Source organism: Sinocyclocheilus anshuiensis, unplaced genomic scaffold (genome assembly GCF_001515605.1).
Source record: "Sinocyclocheilus anshuiensis isolate Anshui unplaced genomic scaffold, SAMN03320099.WGS_v1.1 scaffold1049, whole genome shotgun sequence".
Taxonomy (NCBI): Eukaryota; Metazoa; Chordata; class Actinopteri; order Cypriniformes; family Cyprinidae; genus Sinocyclocheilus; species Sinocyclocheilus anshuiensis.
The window spans coordinates 876,006-901,899 of NW_015557197.1; the positions used below are offsets into that span (position 1 = coordinate 876,006).

A 25,894-nucleotide genomic window follows, 5' to 3' on the forward strand; every position below is an offset into this window, starting at 1 on the left:
TCTCCAGCAGAGGGCGCAATAGCTTTATAAGTTCAAAGGCTGCAGAAATAAAAGGATTTATATTTTTAAATAAAAGTATAAAGTGACACACACACACACACACAAATTATACACATGTGCTTGTATATATTTACAGTAGCATTTGCTGTGTTATAGGCTATCAAATGCAAACGCAGAAACATGCAAAAATCAGCCTTTTTTCACTTTTATTATCATTCATGATGATCTTTGCACGGTGTCGGTCTGCAGGGTTTTTCATAATGACAGTAATAAAACTTAATGGCCCAGGATGTTAAAGACAGGCCTGTGCTCTCCTGGCACAGATGATGTGTCATATGCTGTGGAGTCTATCAATGGCCATATGTTACATGCACCGGTCACTGCCTGGCATTACAGCACATAATACTTTTATTCAGATGACTTTTTAGACGTTTTTTTCAAAACAGTTTTCAGACTCTTTCGAGTTTATTTGCCCACTAACAATGTCTAAAAGTGTATACACCCACCACAAAAAAACAAAAACAAAACTCTCATTGAACCAAGTCAGGATGAACCATATCTCAATCCACCACATTTTATGGTGCAAATGACATTTTAACATTTTCTAAATAAAATGGCCGTTTTATTTGTCTTGCTAAGGCTAATTTCACAGCTATCATTTTATGTAGGCTATCCTAAATAACCACAATTAAATCACATTTTCATACATGCACCGGTCACTGCCTGGCATTACAGCACATAATACTTTTATTCAGATGACTTTTTAGACGTTTTTTTCAAAACAGTTTTCAGACTCTTTCGAGTTTATTTGCCCACTAACAATGTCTAAAAGTGTATACACCCACCACAAAAAAACAAAAACAAAACTCTCATTGAACCAAGTCAGGATGAACCATATCTCAATCCACCACATTTTATGGTGCAAATGACATTTTAACATTTTCTAAATTAAATGGCCGTTTTATTTGTCTTGCTAAGGCTAATTTCACAGCTATCCTTTTATGTAGGCTATCCTAAATAACCACAATTAAATCACATTTTCACACTTATTTGACATAGTTTGTTTTATTCGACTAAATTAAAGCTAGATTAGGATGCGACACACAATAACAAATATATTATTTACCTTGATTTTTCTCTATATGTTTCATCTCAAGTTAGGCTACACGCCTTTTTAGTAACTGTATGCCTGAATTGTTGATTGTGGCGGAAATCACGTCAAAACTGAGGGAAAATACACATAATTTTAACACTATAAATACTGGTTGCAACATTTCTTATAGATCATAGTAGATCAATGTATTTTTAAATAAATAAATAATACATTTTTATTGCTAACTTAGCACTTTTCCTTAAGTTGAATCGCTTGTTGTACTCCTCATTTAAGTCGCTTTGAATAAAAGTGTCTGCTAAATAAATAAAAGTAAATGTTCGTGAAAAATAAAGGCTGAAACAAGAAACAAGCGTTGTTTATGTATCGTTTATCTCTATTCAGTATCACTTTGTATCCATATCATACTCAGTATGTATACTAGGTTACTATACTAACAGCCTGACACTAGACAGACCCGTCAGACTGGTCTAGTAACCGCTTGGTGCCGCCTGTGGGAGAGGAACACGGAAGAGTTCATTCAAGGCATTTGGGGAACCTCGCGGACACACGTACACGAGTTTCTCCCGGTAAACATGCTCCGGTGACGCTTCTCCAATGCGTCCTCGCGTTTTACTCTCATTCGCCGCGGTTTTAAGTGGAGATGTCTGGGAACACTTTACTGCATGGACTGGTTCTCTTATATTCAATTCACCCGCTCGTGCTCACCGAAAAACCGGGTAAGTGAACAAAAACACGGCAGATGATCGGAAACAAAAGAGGCTGTTTGCTGAGGCGTCAGAGGTTACTGGTGGAGGACTTTGTATAGTTGTTTGCATAGAACATGCATTTGTGATTTCATATCATTATAAGCAAACGTAGGCTAGGCTACAGCTTGTTCTGAGGAGATGTAATGTTTCAAACTTTGTTACACGAGCTCTTGTTAAAACTCAGTGAGCGCAGTGAGTTTGATTTATCATTGTAGAAATAGTCTTGGATTAAGGTCTACTCTAAACCAAGTTGTATGTTTGTGTTTCGCTTACATGCACATATGCTGGTTTACAATTTGTGTGTTTATGAACAGTTTCGTGTTGCTTGTTTCTACTTGAAACCGTAGTATTGCTGGAAATGTAGTACATAAAAAGTTGATATCCTTACACTTTATTGTAGATGAGATATTTGGTGTCAGCTTTGGCTCGTTAGAAAATGTGCTGACTGTGTTGTAACAGCAGTTGACACAACATGCTGGCGCAGTCTGTCCATGAGGACAACTTTCCCTCGAATCACTCTCACATTGCAGTCAAAGTGCCAGGATAGTTAAAGCAGCATCTGATCTTCAGTGTGGAGACGCATAACTTTGGGATTTCATTGCTGCACAGAGGTCTTTTTACTGCTGGGATATTCCTTTAGGACTCATTTTTAATTCTGCATGTGACATTATCCAAAGTAGCTTACTGTGCACACATTGAGACAATACCATGGGAGATACCTTTGGTTATTAAAGGAATAGTTCAACGAAAAATACATTTTTTTTGAAAGATTTTACTGAATGGTTAAGGTTTTCGAGCTTTGAAAAAGTGTAGAATCAACATTTAAAAAGTATCTATATGACTCATGCACTAATTCCACGTCTTTTAAGCTATATAGTACATTTGTGTGATAAACAGACCAAAATCTAAATAATTTTTCACTGAAAACCTTGACATCTGCCCTAGCTCTCCTTGGCGGGTTCATGCGAGAAGCAGATATGTCTGATTTAACCCTTTAGAACCTAAAGCTAAAATAGGCCGTTTTCACTCATTTTGGTTTTTTGAGTATAAAATTATAACACAATGTGGTATCTTCAAGTGTAAGGTGTCATTTTTTTCAGAAAATGATTGGCTTTCAGGAAATTACAGTTATTGTACATTATTGTGTGTGGTGAGTTAGTAAATAGAATTTAAATAGACAAAAAATTTAAAAACGGGAAGAAATTTAACTGCTTTTTATTTAGAAATGGTTAATTGTGTCGCCGCCGACACGTTCGGTTTTAAAGGGTTAAGAATGAATCATTCTGAGTCTGTTCTTTCCAATTAAATGGTTGATTTACATTCATGCATTTGGCGAAGCTATTATTTAAAACTAAGATTAGCCTAGTTCACCCAAAAATTTAAATTGTCAAAATTTATTTAACTTAATGCGCTCCAAAACCATAATATGTGGTTCATCTTCGAAACACAAATGAAGATATTTTTAATGAAACCTGAGAGGTTTCGTAGAATTCGTACCTCCATTGATAGACCAGGTAGCCAAAACGTAGAAGATCTGGAAAAGGCCATAAAGGCGTTGTAAAATGAATCGAGCGCTTTGATTCAAGTCTTGTGAAGAGACACGATTGCTTAATATGATGAACCGATTTATAACCCTTTTAAATCTTTTAAGTTTTAGTTACCTTGACTTTGAATAGAGGGACAGAAACCTCTAAGGTTTCATTAAAAATAGCTTTGAGTGTGTGTTTTTAAAGGGGTCATATGATGCGATTTCAAGTTTTCCTTTCTCTTTGGAAAGTATTAAGGGTTTGAAATGACATGAGTGTGAGTAAATGATGTGAGGGAAGTTTCATTTTTTAGTGAATTACCCCTTTAAAGGTACACATTTTATGGGAATCAAACCCATTGATCTACTGTTTAAAGCTACTGGAATGCTGAATCACTCACTAATTCAGTCCATTTTTATGTTACCTATTGAATTTAGTTTGAAGCTTGAAAACTTCCACAAGGACTGATTGCATGGAAAAGAGCAGCAAGTGCAATTCTCTTTTGGTTTTCCATGGAAGAAATTAAGTCAAGTGGGTTTGAAACAATGTATGAATGAGTAAATCATGTCAGAGTCTTTATTTTTGGGTGAACTTTTCATTTAAGTGTTTCAATCAAGGATGCAATGCTTCAATACTACATAGTATCACTACCTTTGATGTAGTCAGTGGTTCCATTAAGAACCTTTTAACGTCCATGGAAGCTTTCCATTGCACAAGACGTTCTTTATAGTGAAATAAGGTTCTTTCGGTTTAGAACATGTTCTTCACACAAGAAAAAAAATGGTTATTTTAAGAACTGATTGAAAGTTTCTTTGGGGAGCTAAAAGTGGTTAGTCTATGCTATGGCATAATTGACTGTGAAACCCCCCTTCTGGAAGTTGAATATCCTCAACTAGTGTGAATAGGGCTGGGTATCGTTCAAAATTTTTAGATATCGATACCGATACCTTGGCTTCGATACCGGTTCCTGAGCGATACTTTTTTCGATACCAATTTTATGAAATCAATTTTAACAAGATCACATTATCTAAAAAAAAAACTTTGGTTTTATTTTTCAGCTTGTTGATGTTTATACAAACTCAAAGACTCATCTCCTGAGCCACTGCACAAAGGAACAAAATGTAACCAACACAATAAATCAGTGCAAAATAGTTTTAATAAAGCTCAAATAGTCTTCAGTTTACACATCTGTTAGGCTACATTTACACTAGTTAGTGTTCGTTTTAAAACGCATAGCTCAGACAGAATCATGATTTCTATTTATTTTCCACTGATTTACTGATGAGCATTAGCAGCTTCCAGCGCTGTCTGCTTGTGTTCTCTCTTCCATGATCGCTGCTCTGACTCAGAGGTAATAACATATTTAATTTCAGCAACATTACATGGCCAAAACACACATTAGATGGCAGGTCCGGATTTACCTATTTTTGTGATGTAGAAAAAAACATTTTTGGGCCCCCTTCCCTATTAATATAATAAACCTAATATTACCACCCAAGCAAACAAAAATATTTCTTAATCAGTGTGACAAGTTTCTGTTCGCGTCTCCGTGTGTCTGCACTGTGTGTGCGTCTGTGAGAGACTGGGAGAAAGAAAGCGTGATTTCCGTAGCCTACATAAAAAAGGTGGAAGACATGGAAATAGTTTGTCATTTTTTACCCTATTGTTTGTTATATTTATTTGCTCAATGTCTTGAGCAATGCGTAAATCCGGCCCTGTTAGACGGCAATCGGAAGTTATTACAAACACTCGATGGTGGTTTAAAGTGAGTTTTGAGTAAAAGCGGAATATAAATCTTATTTATTGTCTTATGTAGCATGATGCAACAGTTTGCATGAATGGTCACATAACACGCGCTTTCGGTCGTGTAACGTTATTATGAACGGACATCTGCATATGATCGGAACTCCACGCAGCTCCCGCGCTACTCTATACTGGTGGTATTACAGTACCACGAGAGCTAAAGAGAGCAGACTGCTCCATGCGCTTTCGAATCGCTCTCGCGGATGATCGATGCTGCAGGCTTATTGGCTCACTGACGCTGATGAGATTAACCCCGTAGGTATCGAAATTTGGTACCGAACGACAAGACGTTTTTCGATACTCGATGGTATCGAGGAAATTTGGTCGGTGCCTAAAAAGTATCGAACTCGATACCCAGCCCTAAGTGTGAACCCATATGTGGTGCATGTTAGGAGACACTCGGATTGTCTGTACATGCAGAACTCTCACTGATGTGAATATTTGTGTTCCACCCTGGGGCCAGACGATGGCCAGGTGTTCCTCGACATGCTGAAAAAGCTGGTTTTGAAGCTCTGTCATGTTCTTTTCTGTTGGGAAGAGTGCAAGAGTCTGGTTATTTTGAAACAATGTTATTATTGACTACTTTCATGTTCAATTAATAACCTAGAATATTCTTCAAGGCAAGACACTAAAGGCAAAAATTTTTTTTTTTGTTTTTTTTCCATGCATTGGTCAATTTTGTGATTTTAAACTATTTGGCTTTTCATAACATGTTGTTTCAGACTAGTTTAAAAAAACATCCGAAATCCCTTCTAAATGTTTATATATTTGCTTCTGTATATTTCAATTACAAAACGTATCTTTAAAGGCCAGATTTTTTTTAGAAAGACTTTTTCCCATATGCACTGAAACTCAGAAATTTGAACAAACTTTATATTCTGAAGGTTTTTACAGAGAGGTTTGTTCATATATAATTTGCCTGATTTTATACAACAATTTATTCCTAAAAATGTGGTGAACATTTCTTTTCTTTTCTTTTTTTTTCCTCTCCTGGCTGTTGACTGTGTTTTCTGATTTATGGAGTGATAATGGAAATTTGTATTTATGGAGAGAGATTCAAAATCCCCTCTGTAAAAACCTTTAATATGTCATCAAAATGAAACAAGAATTTTAAACCAGGCTTTATCCAATGTTCAGATTTCTGGAAATGTGTGAAAATTAGTGCATATTAAATTATTAGTCTCATTTTCATATTTAAACAACATTTCAGAGAGCTTGTAATACAAAAAATGTTTGCAAATCTTAATGTAATCAGTCAACGGGGGAATTAAATTTTTTGACCCTATTTACTTGAGGTGTCTTGCTTTAAGTAGTCATAGCTTTTAGTTTGTTTGAATGGCTGTGATTAACATGTGATGTCATTCCTCCACCACCTGCCCTAAGGTTTCCATCCGTTAGTTTTTTTAGTTTCTTTTTGCACTGACTCAACCCTACATCTGGATGGAGTTCAGACGCCACCACAAAGGCCACTGTGTGTCCGCTAGTATTTAGCACTGACGTAATTCTAGCTAAGGTCAAAGAAAGCATTTTTAGTTAGTGCGGGCGAATGTTCCCTTAGAAACACACTGGAGCTATTTATAGCATCGGTCCCATTTCATTCCTCGTGTCATTTAAGAATGCCGCCAATGTCACGAAACTTTGGGGTCTCAGAGTCTGTAATGCGCATACATCAGCACCAAGTTCCTGTGTGGCTGCTGGATGCTCAGCTGTCTAGAAGGAAAAAAGAAGTTAGTGGTGCCATCACAGGTGTGAGTACCTTTACCGTGGGAGACAGTGGCATAACGGAGCCATAACATATCAGTGAACAGTAACAGTCTTGACAATACTTGCACAAATGCTGATTCTTGCTCTTCACCCTGGAGTCATCCATGTGACTTGTGTCCGGCAGCTGACGGTTTCTAACACCACCTTTGTCACTGATTAGTGAGCATATGTGAGGAACATCTCATTTCCTCTCTAATAAGGGTGCTGTATTGTCTTCTGCTTTTAATTACAAAAGTTATACTTAGATCTAAGTAGAGGCTTCTTCTGGTGTTTTGATTTGTCTTAGGGGCATGTGCGTGTCGAAACACTGAGTTAATGAAACTTTTTGCTGGCTGATATAATATTATTTGGTTTACATTAGGTTGGCGTGTATTGGCTTGCTGGGTTCATCTAATCTTTTGATGCAACAGTATCAAGCATTCTTGTGCATTTAGAGTCTTGCTTGCTGTTACGTAATAGATTTGATTGCTGTTTGGATATATTAAAGAGTTTAATGAGTCTGGGGCTTGGATTAATATTGTCTTCTAAGAAATAAGCTTTAAAAGCTTAAATTCAATTGATTTCTTCGCCATTAGTGACACCAAACTGAATTGCAAAAATAGTGGGTGCGTTAAATAGGCCTACCTGATTGTTTAATCTGACAACTTGTAAATACCTTAAATTTTGCTTATTTATTGGGTGAAGATCTATTGGCACAGCCTGATTTTGGGCAGAATTTTGTGGCTTTTAGCAGCATTCTGGCAGCTTATTCAGTGTGTCCCTTTACATATCAGTGTCAGAAAAAACAAAATGAAAATTAGGGATGCACCGAAATGAAAATTCTTGGCCGAAGCCGAAGCCGAACCCGAGCAAAATTAAACACTGGGCCGAAGGCTGAATACCGAACATGATTTTTCACGTTTTTTCCCCCATGTATTTTGCCAATTTTTTCACCATTGCATAAATTAAATATGATTTGTCTTGCTTTTCAAATAAAAAAATCAATTACAAAACAACAATTTAAAAATATTTAACACTGAACATTTTTAACATTCTAGCAGACACTATACCAACAAAGCACAATTTAACTTAAAATTAATAAGTTAGTCAAATAATATTTTTTGGCCATCAGACCCCCTTCTTGAATCAGGCATGTATTTTTTACTGTACAATTAAAAGCAGCCTTGCTGAGAAGAGACTTCTTTTAAAAAATTAGAAAATATTACAGATCCTAATTTGAACACTATGTGTGAATGTTATAATAAATGTATTAACAGAGCTGTTGTAATTATTATTACCATTATTATAGTCTTACTTTTTATTTTATGTTACAGAACAACAGTAAAATTACAATACTAACATTTATGAATGTTGGAGTTCTTGCTTTTTCTCAACTTTTATTTTGGCAGAAACGCGCAGGAAGACCTCAATGCTTCTTTTTGTTGACAACAGCAGATTTATAAATGAGTCTCATTACGAATACGTTGTACGTATCGCATTGTCACATGCCTTGTAAAAATTCATAAAAATGTGACTGAGCAACTGACGAGTAACACTGGTTCAGCGCAGATTTTCCTCGCGCTTTGGGCTTTGAACCCTGGTTAACAAGCAGATCCGCCACGAGTTCGTGCAGCTCTGTCAGAATACATGCAATGTGTGCGTGTATTAGAAAACATAACGTTCTGCAATTGATTTACTAATTGTTTAAGGCCATTTCGCGATTTCAATGATCATACAGTAAACCAGCAACAATCAGCCCTTCCTCTTCTCAACGAAGACATGCGATGCAGTACTAAACAGTCTCTCGCTGTCGGTGCTTGTAATGATTTTTGCGTCTTTCTCTGACAGTTTAAATGCTTCCACACTGCTGACAATTTATTCAGTCTTTTCGCTTATTCAGCCAAACACCGAAAAAGCTTTTTTTTTTGCTTTTTTCGGCCGAATAACTTCGGTTGCCGAACATTCGGTGCATCCCTAAAGAACATGACTTTCAAAAGCCTTTTATGCTCACCAAGCCTGCATTTGATCAGAAATACGGTATTATTGTTACAGTATTACAATGTAAAATAACAAATTTTGATATATTTAAAAATGTAATTTATTCCTGTGATGCAAAGCTGAATTTTCAGCTTCATAACTCCAGTCTTCAGTGTCACATGATCCTTCAGAAATCATTCTATTATGCTGATTTGGTGCTCAAGAAACATTTCTTATTATTATCAATGTCGAAAACAGTTGTGCTTCTTATTTTTATTTTATTTTATTTTGTGGAAAGCATGATTCTTCATTTTCAGGATCTGATGAGTAGAAAGTAAAAAAACAACATTTGAAATAAAAAATATTCTGTAATCTTATAAATGTCTTTAATATCACTTTTGATATTAAATTTCATTTCAATTTAATGCGTTCTTGCATTAATAAAACTAATTTAAGCATTTACTACATTTAAGCACATTCAATTATCATCTCTAATTTTAGAATAAAAGCTGTACATTTTCCATATTTAAAGTACTAAATATTGAGAGTGTTTGGTCTTGTTCTTCCTGGGTCTGATTTGAGCATTCTTTATGACAACAAATTCTCATATTTCTTTTACAGATGATGGCTGTGGTCATTATGTCCTTGGTCAAGAGAGTGGTGTCTTGTCCTCCAATAACTACCCAGGAACTTACCCCAACAACTCCTGGTGTGAATGGCGGATCCACGTACCAATTGGCCACACTATTGTCCTTAAGTTTGGAGACCTGAACATGGAGAAGAAGGACTGCGAGTCTGACTATTTGAAGGTTCTGAAAGGATCGTATGGGGCAGAAAATGGTGAGCTGTTTTATATCATGCTGTACATGGTGCTTACATAACATGTTGTTTTCTCACCCATTATCTAGCGATTCCCTAGTGGTTACTACATTCTCTGTCTGGGTCAAACAATATGAAAATCAGATGTTTTCAGTGGTGAATGACGGTACAGCTTCTTGTGTTTTGAGATCTTCATCTTTTGTCATCAGGGCTTTCTTTGATTAATGGAAAGTGTGGTGGATTAAGTTGTTTTTGTCTGAGTGGTTTTCTTGACGCATTTCTCAACAAGAAGAACAGTCTCTTGCTGACTATTAGACTAAAGGACATTCTGACAGCTGCATTTGAATTTAAAAGTGAAGTGTGGCACCAAACGTAATGATTATTTTCAAACAGGTTTCCCATACTTCCTTTGGTTGTAAAAAAAAAAAAAAAAACAGATAAAGCCCCACAAACTGAAACCATTGGTTGAGCCAATGTTGCTGTATGGGGCTGAAACAAAATGCTGTAGGAAACACTGCTGTATTTAGAATTCTAATTTGAGTCTGGTTGTACTTGTGCAGTCATATTATGATATAGTTGATCATATACTCTTTAGTCAGTTTAAACTCCTCTAGATCACATTACTGTGAGTGAACCTGAAAAAAGCGCTGTAAACCAGAACACTGTCATGAGTCGGCACCAGTCACACATTGATAAGTTTACTGTAAAGCAGGAGGAAACCACAGAAATCAGTGTGTCAGAGGATATTTCAGAGTTTATGGTGAAATGTTGCCAAGTCTTCCTGTTTCCTAAAGGATATTGTCACTTGTTATCAACCATTTCTGATATTTTTCTTTTTTGAATGAGCTTGCTGTTTTTGCACTATATTGGGATTTTAAAAATTGGAATAGTGCACAGATTAAGTAGTATTCTGAGTGTAAATGCATTTCAATTATAAAGGTAACAAGACTTTTAATGTCAGAAATGTTAAATATTTTAATGAAAGATTTTCCTGAATAAGATTAGGTAAGTGTTTAAATGGTTGCTCCCTTAAAATGCGTTGACTTGTGGATACGTGGTCAAACATGGTATGTTGTACAAATCTGTGCACTATTTTGATCCAGTTATTGTGTGTTAATGGATACCGCAGCAGATAAAATTTCATTGTTGATTATATAAGTGTCACATTCGGCCAGAATGTAATTCTGGCAGCTTTAATTCAAAAAAGGAAAAATATATATATTATTGGCAGTTCTTGTGTTCATTCCATTCCAGTCAAACATGGTATGTTGTACAAATCTGTGCACTATTTTGATCCAGTTAATGTGTGTTAATGGATACTGCAGCAGCTTAAATGTCATTGTTGATTATATAAGCGTCACATTCGGCCAGAATGTAATTCTTACACCTGAACCTCTGTGTGATGAATGTACTCACCTACTGCTTTTTGAATGATGGATGGAAAGGAAAAGGATATTGCAGCTCTTCACTCGAGGTGAATGGGCTGTTCTGACTTATTAGGCTATCATCTTTCAACCCTAAACCTGAGGGCTTTCTTGGTCATCCTGGCCAGAAAAGATGAACTGCCCTTTGTGTGGGCCATTGCTGTGAATGGAACAAACAGCTTCATAAGAAGAGACTGAAGGACATGATTCTTCCCACACTATGTCTGGTTCCTCCCAGCCAACCCTTTAACCACAAATGATGTTATGGTGTCAAGAGCCTCAGCTACATCCACTGATCAAAGCGTCCTGCAGCTGGATGGCTGGAATTCCTCTCTGAGTGATTCTTAAACAGCAGTTGAGAGACGTTGGATGACTAAAGCTTTGTGTTGGTGCAGAGTTTGGCAGTTGTGTCATTCACACCTCTCAGTGTGTTGACCCTTTGGTCCATTCAGGCATAATGTTTTATAGATTAAAGTGTGCTGATAATCATCAGAGCTTATCAGAATCTCATCAGTGTTTGAGGTGTTATCCTTCAGTTAGCAGACATGTCATAAACTTTCCAGAATCACACCATTTCAGGCTTTTTTGGTTTCATAAATGACTTCTACAACTTTTTAGTTTAAAGGGTTACTCCACCCCAAAATGAAAATGTTATCATTAATTACTCACCCTCATGTCGTTCCAAACCCGTAAGACCTCCGTTCATCTTCAGAACACAAATTAAGATATTTTTTATGCATTCTGAGAGCTCTCTGACCCTACGGATAGTTCACCCAAAAATAAAAATTATGTCATTAATTACTCACCCTCATGTTGTTCCAATCCTGTAAGACCTCCGTTCATCTTCGGAACACAAATTAAGATATTTTTGATGTATTCTGACAGCTCTCTGACCCTCCTATAGACAGCAATGTAAGTAACACGATCAACGTCCAGAAACGTAGCAAGGAGATCGGTAAAATAATCCATGTGAAATCAGGGGGTCACAACTGTAATTTTACGAAGCTACGAGAATACTTTTTGTAAGCAAAGAAAACAAAAATAATCCGATCTCCTTGCTACGTTTCTGGTCGTTGATCGTGTTACTTACATTGCTGTCTATGCAGGGTCAGAGAGCTCTCAGAATGCATCAAAAATATCTTAATTTGTGTTCTGAAGATGAACGGAGGTCTTACGGGTTTGGAACGACATGAGGGTGAGTAATTAATGACAACATTTTCATTTTGGGGTGGAGTAACCTTTTAAGATATGTACTGTCGGGTTGATTTTATTTAAAAATGTTCTTAATTTTCCAAAAATGTTTACCAGCCATCAATGCATACATATCATTTTATTTTTGTATATTCTTATCTATGTAACGTTTAGGTGTTTATATATTTTAGATGCAATTTGTAAAGGCATCACTTGACAAGTAACTGTATATTTTTTACAATTTTTATTTATTTATTTATTATTATTATTATTATTGATATTATACGTTTTTTTACTTTCATTGTGCACTTGGCAGGTGTTAATGTTGAACCCAGTTTTGTTGGATGTTAATTTTATTAATACCTCAATGTGAATCTAATTCCTTATCTAGGGTTACATTTTCATGAAGTTTCATAAATTTACTTGGATTTCATCTAGTTTACTGGGAGTACTGTGGTGGTCCGATGCCCAAGCCTACACAGATTCACACAGACTCCAGTGAACTGACCGTCCGCTTTCGCAGCAGCCAGCACATCTCTGGAAGAGGATTTCTGCTTTCATACTCCACTGAAAACCACAAAGGTATCCTTGCTTTAAAATGAAAAGTGTGTATCATCTTAACACAACACATTGTTCATGTGTAGCTTCAGCTCTTAGGAACCCACTGTCTTCCTGTCTCTTGGCTGACCCTCATGTTAACCGCTGTGCAGTGGCCCCATGCTGTGGCTTGCCCCCTTCCCTCATCTGGATGCTTACAGATCCTTTAGGGATGTTTTTTAAACGACTTGTTTGAACAAAGCAAAGCAATGTTAAAAGGATAGTTGGTCCAAAAATGAGAATTGTCTTAATTTACTTACCCTCATGTAGTTCATGAGGGTATAGAACTCCTATAGAACTTTTATTTTTTTAGTGCTTGATAGTCTGTGGTCATCGTCTGTGACTGTCATGTGAGCATGAGTGAGGTTTATGTCTAAGTATGTATATGTTTCCATCCTATACATGGAAGTGCAGGAAGTGGGTCCGTCATCCTGTTGTGATGCTCATGTCCTGTTGTTCTTGTTGTTGTTGAGTTGGGGACCTGTTTCCTTTGTGGAGACACTTCTCATCTGCTCCATTTTTACCCTCATTGTGTGGCCTCCTCTGCTTTCCTCCTCAGAGTTGCTGACATGCTTGGACAGAGGCAGTCATTTCCCAGCAGCAAAGTACAGGTGAGAGTATGTCTTCAGCATATAGAAGCCTGGAAAAAGTTAAACTCACAAGCTTACCAATAAAGCATTTTTCAGTCTTATAAAAAAAAAAAAGTGTATGAGTACTTTAATTTGAACATTAAAGTATACACTGTACTTGCATTTAATATGCTTTCTATGTATATAAAATACGTTTTTTTAATTTAATTTCATGCAGACACCAAAATGGGATGCCTCATTTTTGGCCTGATTTATTATTATTATTGTTGTTAATAATAATAATAATAATAATAATACTTTTTATGATTATAGATCAGATTATTATAAAATTATTTTAGATTTTTTTTTTTATAATAATAATATTATACAATATAAATAAATGTACTTATTTATTTGCTTGCTTGCTTACACAAATGCACAAATACAATTCAGTAAAAAGTCTTTACAAATAAAAATAAGAAAAATTCAGGCGTAATTTTCAGTTATAAATGGAATGACTCTTGAGGCAAGGGAGGAATGTGAAACCAGTCATTTGACACTCTTTAGATAAATAAAAGTAAAATTGCATTTAAATCATCACAATAGCTCGAATATACATAAATATAGTGCATATATTGAGAATATTCAGTATATATTGCCCAGACCTCTCTACAGCTGTTCAATTGAAATATATCCAAGCCACAAGACATTACATAATAAAAAAGTAACTCTAGTCACAGTTTTCCAGACTATATCTCATGCCATCAATGCATATAATTTTAGCTTCTCACTCGGCTTTATCTCTCCAGAGCCGTCGGCTATAATTAACTGATGTGCTGTAAGCAGATATTTCTCTTTGTTCTCGTCCCGTGTAGGAAGTACTGTCCAGCCGGATGTGCAGCGGTGACGGGAGACGTGTCTGGGGACATTTCCCTGGGCTACAGACATGTGAGTTGCGTCTCATTGTTTTCCTCAGGTGTGGCTGGCATGCCGCGGCTTATTCCGCATCTGCGGGAGAACGTTAGGCAAGCTGCGGGTTTGTTTACAAGGCCGACGTGCAGCCAAGCCGATGCTCAGCGGTGAGCTTCCCGAACAGGTTTCAGATGCAGCGGCTCGGCCAGGAAAAGCAGCTTCTCTAAGCAGATTTTCCCACAGGTGCTCAGGCCTCTAGGGCCTTCACAGGGAATGTTAAGCGGGCCAGCGGTCGGGGGTGGAATGCACTAATGGCTCGTCCCATTGTCTGACAGCCATTTGTTGTGACAGGGCTTGTGTGTGTGTATGTGGACGCCCTGAGGATACGCAGTGACAGATCATTTGTGCTGCCTCCATTGTTCTCCCTGGTCACTTAGTGGGCAGTGAACTCTGAATGAAAGGAGTTTATGTAATTGTGCATACCTCTCCAGTGAATCAGGGTTGGAGCTTTGGGCTACACGAGGGATTGGTCGAGCAGCAATGGATAGTTTGATGTGGAGAGAATCATGTGCTTGGGCTTTGAGTTATAACTCAAGAAGTTAAGGGCCTTTCTGAAGGCTTAGCATTGTGGTAAAATCTCTTCCTGTTTGTGAAAGCTAAGCTGGCCGAGCTTTATGTGTGTCACGGCATTGATTTTGTGAGGGTAACTGAAAGGTTCTTTTCATTTGAATCAGATGTTTGTTGCATGAGCGTAGCTTAACCTCTTAAAAACCAAAAGTAGAGTAAACCTTACTGATCACCGTGAGAAGGAAAACTGTAGCAAAAATAATGTCTATTTCCATGAGTCCATGAGTGAAAATGTTTCTGTTTTGCAGCTTTGTAATTTAATGTAGGTTTTATTTTTTACAAGTTGTTATATTATCAGCAGGATTTGAGAACAAAATTCCAAAGAGCATTTTGTGCATCAACTAAGAAAACCTGACTGTTGTTTCCTTTTGTACTTTAAAAAAAAGTTTAAATGAATTTGACAGTTTTTAAATTTGGTGTCAGAGTTTCGGACACCAAAAATCATGTAAAAAATAAGGACAAATAATTTAAATATAAAGTAGGGCTGTCAAACGATTAATCATGATACATAAAATATACACAGTATACATACATATATTATGTAAACAAAAACTTTTATTTTGGATGCGATTAATCACGATTAATCATTTGACAGCACTAATATAAAGTAGTTACGATCTGAAAAATACATATTGTATTTATAGTCATAGTTTGTAGTAATTAAACCATGTTTACTACTTTTACTTTTTTTAAATAAATTGTAACTTTTATTCAGCAAGGACACAATAATTTGATCAGAAGTTACAAATGATTTTTATTAAAAAAAGCAAGTAAATGGTTTTATTTTAAACTTTCTATTCAAAGAATCTTAAAAATGTATTACAGTTTCCACAATTGGTGTATTAAATATATTATGTTTTAAATACATATACACTACCAGTCAAAAGTTTTTGATCCGTAAGATTTTTAATGTTTTTTTTTTAAAGAAGTCTCTTCTGCTCACCAAGCCTGCATTTATTTGATCAGAAACAAAGCAAAAATACAGTAAAATTGTGAAATATTATTATAATGTGATCTCTATTTGAGACAAAAAAAATCGTGAATCTCAATTTATCCAGAATCATGCAGCTCTAGTCCTGTGTTTGTGTTTTTTTTTTTTTTGTACTTGAGAGCAATAAATTTTGGTTGAAAAAATGAGAATCGTGTAAGAGAATCGTGATCTCAATTCCCATGGAGAAAAATCGTGATTCACATTTTAGCAAGAATCGTGCAGCCCTACTGCTTATATACAATAATTAACTAAAACTCTAAATATTATTTTTGCACACACACACACACACACACACACACACATTTATTCATTATCTTGCCACCTTATTCTCAGTTCTAGATTCATCAGTACACTTTGAGAGACTGAATGAATCAAATGAATGAAATCTGTTTGGACATATTAGCACCACCCTCCTCTTTATGCAAATAAATGAAACTGAATTCCATAGTCCACAGTACATGCTTACTACTAGTTTTGCTATCATTATGAATTTTTTTATTAGCTTTTTTTAAAGAAATTAATACCTTTATTCAGCAAAGACACGTGAATCTGGTCAAAAATGACATTAAACAAAATTGGCAATAAATGTAAAATTGGCAGCTATGAGTAATTATGCTAAATAATTTACATTTATTAAACTAACCATGTTTTGTGTGGTTATATTATATATATGTTAATCATTCATTTTAACGATAGCGAATTAGCAGAGGGTAGGGCTTTTCATAACATGTATATGCCATGTCAGAATGTTTTTTTTAATGTAATTTAGTAAGAATCCAGTACACTCTAGCAACCACATAGCACCACACTAAAAACATCCAGAGCACTGTAGCATTGCAGTACTGTTTTGCATGGGCCAGCACAACTTTTATGCATCATAAATCAAAGGTAGAGACTGCAGTTGTTCGACAGGGCTGTATTTATGGCCCTGACTGGAGGAGACATGTTCAGGTTAATGAAGCATCTCTGTCTGAATGCAGAGCAGCTGTTTCTGCTGATAACACACAATGCGTCTTCTGTTACCTCATCACAGTAATGATTTGCAAGTGGCTAATGGGCTCAATGTAAAACACCGGACCACCCCAAAGACCGTGCCATAGTCAGTCATTTTGCCTTTTAAGTATTCAAAAGTTGTAAAAACTGTGTGGTTAATGTTTATTGTGAGACAGTGAACTATGCACAGATAACTTGATCATTAATTTAAATAACAATCAGTTTTCTGAAAAAAAGGAAGAAAGTTTTTGGCATGTTGCAGATGAGCAAGTTAAAAATTACATATTGTAGATGGATATATTAAGAAACATCCACATTTAGAGGACATACATGTGCTCTCAGGGTCAAAGCTCAGTGTTACTCGACACAATTCAAATGATCATAATGTGATTTAAATCAGAAGATCACAGTGTTCAAATCCCATTATGGCTGTTACCTGGCCTGTTAAGTAAAAGGGCCTTAAAAAGGTTATTCATGCTAAGGCATTTTCTGTGACAAAGTACTAGCATTAGCGATGGTAGCTAAAGAATGCTAAGCATTTCCACTGGCTGCCACAATTACTGTAATTGCTGCCTCAGAATGAAATTGCAGTAGTAATGCCTCCTCAGTCAGAAATTTTTAATTAATCCATGTTGTTACTAAAAAAATGCATGCTTTATGTTCAGTGGAGGTCTGTCTTAGTAATTATGAAATACCAGAGCAAACTGAATTGAATGCCTGTGCTAGGAGTATGCATATGGGTGTTTTATGGTAGCTGAGACAGTGCTTACAACATGCAATTATTTCTTTTAGGGATTTCTTTTACAGATTTTTTTATACTGTACAGTATAATGTTCTAATGACTTTTTGTTCTAATGAGTATTTCGTTTTTTTATTTATTTAGACAACATATTAATATCCCATTTTTAATATCAACCATTTCTCTGTTAATTGCTGTAATATGAAGAAGTATCAGTATTGTTCTAATATTGTTTTTGTCAACTTAATTTAATTGCCATGTTGGTCTAAAAATCAGCTAAATTTAGATTCATTTTAAAGGAAAGTTTTGATAAAAAACCACCAATGGTTGTGTATGAGTAAAGAAACACTTGTTATGTCTTATAGGCCAATCTCTGTCCTTTCTCTGTCTGGTCCTTCATTATTGTGTCTGAGTGCTATCTGTGCTTTCTATTTCAGACATCAGTTTTGTGTAAAGCAGCGGTGCATGCTGGGGTCATCGTGGACCAGTTTGGAGGACCAATCACAGTGGAGGAGCGCCGAGGGCTCAGTCATTACCCTGCAGTCAGAGCCAACGGCATCCAGTCAAAAGAGTGAGTTACTGCAGTGGTTTCTGTGGTCTTTCTCTATGACAGAAGCTTGAAGCCTCAGATTTTATCTATGCTACAGAATGCTTTTATATTCTTAGGTGAGTCAGACATCAGCATGTGGGCTTTCCCAGTACATAAAAAGGAATAAAATGTTTTTGTTTACAGTTTAAGTCTATGGAGCAAGTATGTAACTTTTGCCTCATCAACTTCCATCTAAAGTGGATTTCTGTCAACGTGTGTTTACTGTAAATCTGACAGGAAAAACAGTTAGGTTCCAGTTTGAAAAATTGAAATAGTCTGTCTTACAAGTTCCCCTGACAAGTCGCAACATGTCTTATTCCGGCACTTCATCTAATGGCTGTGGCTGGATGTGACCTTGGTAGGTTCTCCAGGACTACAGCAGTTATTAAGTGGTGATTCCTGCCTTCTTTTGCATGATGAATGGTTCAGGTACTACCTAATGTCAGGGACACTCTGTCTGGACTGTTGCGGTTTTACAGATTTGTCAGGGAATTGGGGGGCAGGTTGAGAAAGAAATCGGGATTGCCTCTCGTTATAGTCTCTGAGGAGTGCTTGAAGTGTCCATTGAGGAGTGATTTATCAGGAGGACAATGATGCTAGCCACCTCCCTTAATGTGTCAAGTGCATGAACTAGGCCACAGCGCTTAGTTTCTTTTGTTCTTTTAAAAGGAGCTAGAAATTATAATCACAGCAGTCTTTGTAATAGGTTACTGGGCGTTCTGAACAGATTTTAGTGTGTTGCTTTGCTGTTGCTAGGGAGTTGCTATACTAGTATTACTGGGGTCTACCAAGCGGCAACCTCCCACTCTCTCTCGTGAAGCCAACACAGAAGTGACTTAAACTGTAATTCGTTAACTGGCCGCTAGAGGCTGGCTGCAAAAGGGAGTCAATCCCATAGACTCCCCATGTTAAAATGCCCAACTTTACAGCAGAAAAAAACATGTTTACAGCCTGGTTCAAAAAAAGATTTTGGTCTATATAGCTAATTTTACCCTTCATGACAACTATGAGGGCGGTGAATTTTTTTTATAACTCATCCGTTTAAATTATATTAAGCCTTGAATTTCTGCATAATTAAGGGCGTGGCCACTTGAGTGACAGGTGGATTGCCGCTGCTGACACTGACGTCGAGCTATGTTGGCGTGGCTTCAGCAACCAGCTCCCGCCTTTTTGCCCATTTTCGATTATCTGGTAGTGATGCGCGGTGACGCGCTGCCAAGATGGCGACGGCCCGCTCCACCCACTTTGAGCTTCAAAAACGCCAAAAAAATGGATTAAATAAACAATATAATATAATTATTTTTAATTAAACATTTGTATTACTATTATTATTATTATTAATAATAAATCTGAGTGCGTCTCTGTCTGTGTGCATGTGTGTATTATATATATTATAAATAATGTATTTTATTATTAAGATTAAAGAATAATACATTTTAAATATACAGAGACAGAGAGAATAATTCAAAATAAAAATGTACAAAAATACATAAAACAATTAAAGAATAAAATACATTTTGAATTTATTACATATATATTAATATATATATTCAGATAGACAGACAGACAGATAGATAGACAGAGAGACTTCAGAAAATTACGGCTGATGTCACGGACACTACGTCCAGGTTTTTTTATACAGTCTATGGGGTCTACTGATTGGTTTTTAATACAATGCAATGTGCTTTTTTTGGGGTGTTCACTAGGGTATTGCTATGCAGTTACTGGTACCCTTCTTTCACTGAAATGGTTCGGCTCTCAGCCAGTTCTCAGTTCTCTGACTAGCCAGTTAGTGTCCAAGTCTAAAACTTTGTGTGTGGTTTTATTTTTCATCCACTGCCGCTTTTGCTGAGTTCTGGTTTCACAGTTTGTTAGCAACCTGTTGTTGTTCACATATGTGTTGTGAGACATTTCTCCACCACGCCTCCAACATCACAGGGGTTCCAGTTTAGCAAGTTACCGGGTGTTCTGAATGGATTTCAGTGCATTGCCTGGGCTCGACAATAAGGACTGCCCGATGGCCCGGGACCAGCGTGAAAGACATTCGGGACAGTAGATGGATTTGTCACGAAATTTTATCATTTGCATGTGTTTTTAAGACTTGTTAATTTAAAAATTCAAGTGATTAAAAAGCATTTGGGCGCGAAAGACAACTCCTTTCAGTACTCGTGCGCTGTGTTCTGTGTGAACAGCCGCGTCTCTGACACGCTCGAGCCACCTGAACGGGCAAATGCATACAAAAGTATGTCAAAATACCCATCCTGGCAAGTAACTTTGTAGTTTTAACAATGATTAATCTATATTGAATTTATACACTGGAGTACAGATGCACCGATCTACCGGACATTTGTTTTATTTCAGACTATCTTCTGTTCCGTGCTTGCACACAAACTGCACTGCAATCATTTTCCCAATGGCCATTTGTGTGGAAATATTACGTTATTATTATACTTAGTCTGTAAACGGCCATTAACAGAGGCCAGGGATGCTGAAGACGGACACAAAGAGGAGAAAATACCGTAGCAGGCAGAACAAGATCACTGTTCACGATGCGCGAAATATAGGAAGAAAATCCAAACATTTAAATTTTTATGAATGTGTTTCTGAGGGGAACGGAATTAACTGTTTTCAGAAATGGTGTTTTCTTTTCATTTTGTCTCTGTATAATGCATTTAAATTAGTGTTAATACGCGCAGCGCTGCTGTGTTCACAGTGGTAACCAAGGAAACGCTGTATTAGTGTACCATAAGCGCTGTCTGCTGTCAGAGTGAATCTGTCTCATTGACAGATTCAAAATCTCTCTGTCTCAAAAATCAATTAAAAAAACAACAATTTAAAAATATTTAATTAACACTGAACATTTTTTAACATTCTAGCAGACATTATACCAACAAAGCACAATTTAACTTAAAATTAATAAGTTAGTAAAATAATATTGCTTGGCCATTTTTGAGACTTGAATCAGGCATGTATTTCAATCATCATACAGTAACCTAACCATCAGCATTAGCCACCTCGTCTTCTCATCGGAGACGTGATGCAGCACTAAACAGTCCCTCGCTGTCGGTGCTTCGTGCTTGTAATGATTTCGGCGTCTTTCTCTGATAGTTTTAAATACTTTCACACTGCCGATATGTTTGCTGCATTAGCACATGCCTCTATTTGATCGCGCTCGTCATTGTTCGGTACATATTATTCTGCCTTTTCGCTTATTCGGCCGAACAACAAAAGAGATTTTTTTTGCTATTTTCAGCCGAATAATTTCGGTTGCCGAATATTCGGTGCATCCCTATTCAGAATGGTTTTTGATGCTTTGCCATGTGCTGTCTAGTGTGTTCTGCATTGTTATGCAGTTATTAGGTGTTCAGAATGCATTTTATTGCGTTGTTATATTATTTCTGCCTGCTAGAGCATTGCTATATAGTTACTGGGGTGTTCTGTTTGTTTTTAAGTGCATTTCTGTGATTGCTAGGGTGTCCTGGATGTGGGTTATATAATTTTTTTTATTTATTTACACATTTATTAACATTTTTTTTTTTTTTTTAATGCATTTAATTTATTCTTTAACTAAACCAAATTATGAGAAATAGAGAAATAGTAATAGTGTTGCTTGTCTTAGCAAGCACTTAAAAATATTACTGCAAATTATGAAGTTGCACTGGTGTATTAGCCATTTATTTCACAAACCAATTGATTAGTCAAACTAAAGGAGTCTCCAGTCTAAGGAGATTATGTTGATGATGTAACAGTCCTCAGGGTCCGCTTTAACCTAACTGAATAACTACAATCAATATCAGTTCCTGTATTTACATTGCTTGGGTTTTGAACTCAGGCTTTCCACATGTTTTATTGCACGCACTTAAACAGTTATTTCAGTCTGGCGACTCTGATCAGCACTTGATTCATTTTTACGTTGATTTTATTAGATTATATTTCTGTCACCAGCAGTTTATTGCTTATATTCCCAGGCTACAGACATTTATCTATTATTTTGTTGTTGTTGGCACACCACTCGCCGTATCCTATTTCGGTTTCATTCACGCTGTCGTAAACCACTTTGTACCCTGAACTCTGAAACGGTTTGCTCGACTGCCATAAAAGTAATGAAAAAGTAATCACATCCAAGAAGCCTGTGATAATGACAGGTTTTTAAGTAATGCCTGACAGAGATGCAATTTCCCAGCCTGTTGCTCTCTAATTACCAGCACACTGTTCTTTTCACCGGCCAAGCTGTACCCCAGTTCTCCTGTCAGAGGGGGAGATGCGGGATGCAGTGAGGGAGGTCGTCTGAATTTGGCAACACAACGGGTTGACAATGGGAATCTCCTTTTTGGCCCCTTTACTTTCACATGACAGTGCCTTAATTAATCACTGTAATAATGATCTTTTGTGTCTAAAATGCTCAGTGCTCACTGATACCTGTTTTTCCTTGTCTTTCAGTGGCTCGTTGTCTGAAACCCTCTTCACATTTGTGACAAATGGTAAGCACTTTTGTTTTATGGTTCAATGGTGATGTGAATTGAGCACACATATTGGTGTAGGATTAATCTTATTATTTCTTGAACCGTGTTGACATGATTAGTTTTCGCCACCTGCTGTTATTCCTGCTGCCGCTGTGTGTTACAGTGTTGTTTGACTGGTATATTTGCACCTCTGCAAAAAAGGAAGTAGTTTAATCACCTTGTGCTGGCCCAACAGGTTTTTTTTTAACCGGTTTGGATATGGGAAGCACTGTTTGCTCTTTATTAGGGTGAATGGAAGGCGTGCGAATATCTTATCACCTGAGTTTGTTTTTCTCTGGCTGAGTTGAGACCGGTTGCGATTTACCTGTGCCGACACGCTCCATGCAGCTCTGCAGAAGCTGATGAATCAAACTCTCACAGCGGTTGCCAAATGTGTACATGTGCCAACACTTGCTCCAAATGTTTACCTTCCATGGTTGTGCAGGCTGCTAAATTGAGAATGACTTGCAAATTACTGAATTTTAAACACAGTAGCAAACAATAAAATATGAGAAAATAAAAATATAATAGGATGAAGTCAAGAAATATTTTGTTCATCTTAACTTTTTTTGTATTTAATTTATAATTAGTTATCTATATAAATGTACATTTTATATATATATATATATATATATATATATATATGTACAATTGATCTATTTTATAATATATAACAAATATTATAATTATATAATAACATATAATGCACATAAAATAGTATATATGCATTATAATATACTGTATAATGCAATGCATATTTGAAAAAATCTTGAAATGCATACTTTATTAAATAAGTGCATTAAATGCATCTATTTTGAAGCTTCTGTCCTCCATTCAAACAGCTAACCAGATTCCCAGAAGCGGGTCTTTGTGATGACATTAGCTGAGCACAGATATATATGTGTGTGTAAAATTTCTTTTATTTAATTTTTTGTATTTACTCAATATAATGATTAACTAATAGATTTTCATTTTTATGTCTACATTTTATGGTTATGCAAAACAATATGGCTAATTTTGACTATTTAACCAACTTATAAAGATATATAAATAATAACTTGAAAAATGTTTAATCAAAAAAAAAAAGTTCTTTAGAATTAGTTAAAATGAACTGTTTGGACTAATTAAAATGTTCTGTTCTGTGACTGTTGAATGCAATTCAGTCAATTCAGATTCAAAATTCTTGTGGGAGTTCAGCATTTTTAAATTCAAAACTCAAAATTCTAAAGTCTAGTCAGTTCAAATGCACCTGTGTCATAATTTCCATTGGGTGTAGAACATCCCTACTACACTCTTAAAAATAAAGGTTCCAAAAGAAGGTTTTCACAGCAATGCCACATAATTATTATTTTTGGCTCCCTAATGAACCTTTTCTTAAAGGACCTAAAGGAACCATTGGTTTCTTTAGTCAGTTGTTGTTATAGATTTGTGGAAGTACCTTTCCCGATCGTTATGACCCTAATCTCTTCTGGTCAGAAGTGGATTTGTATTCAGTGTGCATTGTTGATGTATTGCATGAGTTTCTGATGACAGGAGTTGATAGATGTGTGGACATCAGTCGATCCATGTCAGTTGATTCCCATTACTCCAATTAGCTTAAAGCACAGCTGTGAGCATCCAGTGAGCCACATCAAGTGAGCATCCTACCCTCATCAGCCCCCTAGCTAGATGATATCACTCACAAACAGTAGCCTATGTGACGAGACCTCGAAGGTATCAAGATGCAATTTTGTGGCGTTTTAAGTCCAACTAAATACTCAAACGCATGTACATTGAACTACATAGACCATGTTAAAAATCCTGTTTAAAACTGAAAATGAACGGTTTTAGAATTTGGAAAAAGTTATAACATAGAAACATTATGATGTGAAAAATACTGAAGATTCCTTGGTATTTCTAGGTTATTAAATAAAGTGAAATACATTAAAAACTTAAGCATCATCTCTGGAGTTTGCAGACTTTTGGACCCCACTGTACTTATGAGTGTACAGAGACTTCAATCGGGGATCTTTTCTGACCTCCTGCTGAGATTCTGCTTGTCTTCCTGAGTTTCCTCTGCCCACATATGCTAAATGTGTGGAATGTGATAGTGTTAGCCAAATCGAGACTAAGCAACAGGATGTATTGGCCCTGTTTTTCTCTCTTTAAAGGATGTGGGTGTCTTTCCCCCCTCTTTTATTGTAATATTGGTGTATTCATAGCACATACGTCTCCATTTAACTGTACACATGGTGGGTATTTTAAGAGCTCAGGGCTTCCTGTTGAGTCAGTATACACATAACTGAGTTTTTGCTCAACATGTGTGTTTTATATGTTAAAAGCAAGCACTAGACATGAGCAGAACTAACATTACTCCCTTTTGATGTTCTTTTTTTTGGTGAAGTTGGAATTCATTAATATGTCACCATAGTCGCACATGTGGCACGATATCTGACACAATACCATTCAAAAGATTTTTATATGTTTTTGAAAGAAGTCTGTTATGCTCAACAAGCCTGTGTTTATTTGATCAAAAATACATTGATATTGTGAATTAATATTACAATTAGGGATGCACCGAAATGAAAATTCTTGGCCGAAGCCGAAACCGAACAAAATGAAACACTGGGCCGAAGGCCAAATACTGAATACGTTTTTTCAGGTTTTTTCCCCATGTATTTTGACTTTTTTTTTTCACCATTGCATAAATTAAATAGCCAAAATTTGCTTTTTACTGTTTTGTCTTGTTTTTCAAAGAAAAAATCAGTTACAAAACAACAATTTAAAAATATTTAACACTAAATATTTTTTTACATTCTAGCAGACATACCAACAAAGCACAATTTAGCTTAAAATTAATAAGTTACTAAAATAATATTTTTTGGCGATCAGACTCCCTTCTTGAATCAGGCATGTATTTTTTACTGTAAAATTAAAAGCAGCCTTGCTGAGCAGAAGAGACTTCTAAAACATTACAAAATATTACAGATCCCAATTTGAACACTGTGTGTATGTTATAATAAATGTATTAACAGAGCTGTTGTAATTATTAT

General features: G+C 36.2%; 1 protein-coding gene across 1 annotated transcript in view; it reads left to right on the forward strand.

Annotated features, from left to right (window-relative positions):
- Window positions 1-1,605: 1,605 nt before the first annotated feature.
- The window catches only part of LOC107678855 (discoidin, CUB and LCCL domain-containing protein 1-like), a 37,717-nt gene continuing 13,428 nt past the window's right edge, over window positions 1,606-25,894 (forward strand). The window contains exons 1-7 of the mRNA XM_016474281.1: window positions 1,606-1,830; window positions 9,531-9,749; window positions 12,782-12,925; window positions 13,500-13,551; window positions 14,385-14,457; window positions 18,209-18,342; window positions 22,801-22,841. Coding sequence (XP_016329767.1) covers window positions 1,755-1,830; window positions 9,531-9,749; window positions 12,782-12,925; window positions 13,500-13,551; window positions 14,385-14,457; window positions 18,209-18,342; window positions 22,801-22,841 — 739 coding nt within the window. The 5' untranslated portion in view covers window positions 1,606-1,754. The remainder of the gene's footprint in view (window positions 1,831-9,530; window positions 9,750-12,781; window positions 12,926-13,499; window positions 13,552-14,384; window positions 14,458-18,208; window positions 18,343-22,800; window positions 22,842-25,894) is intronic.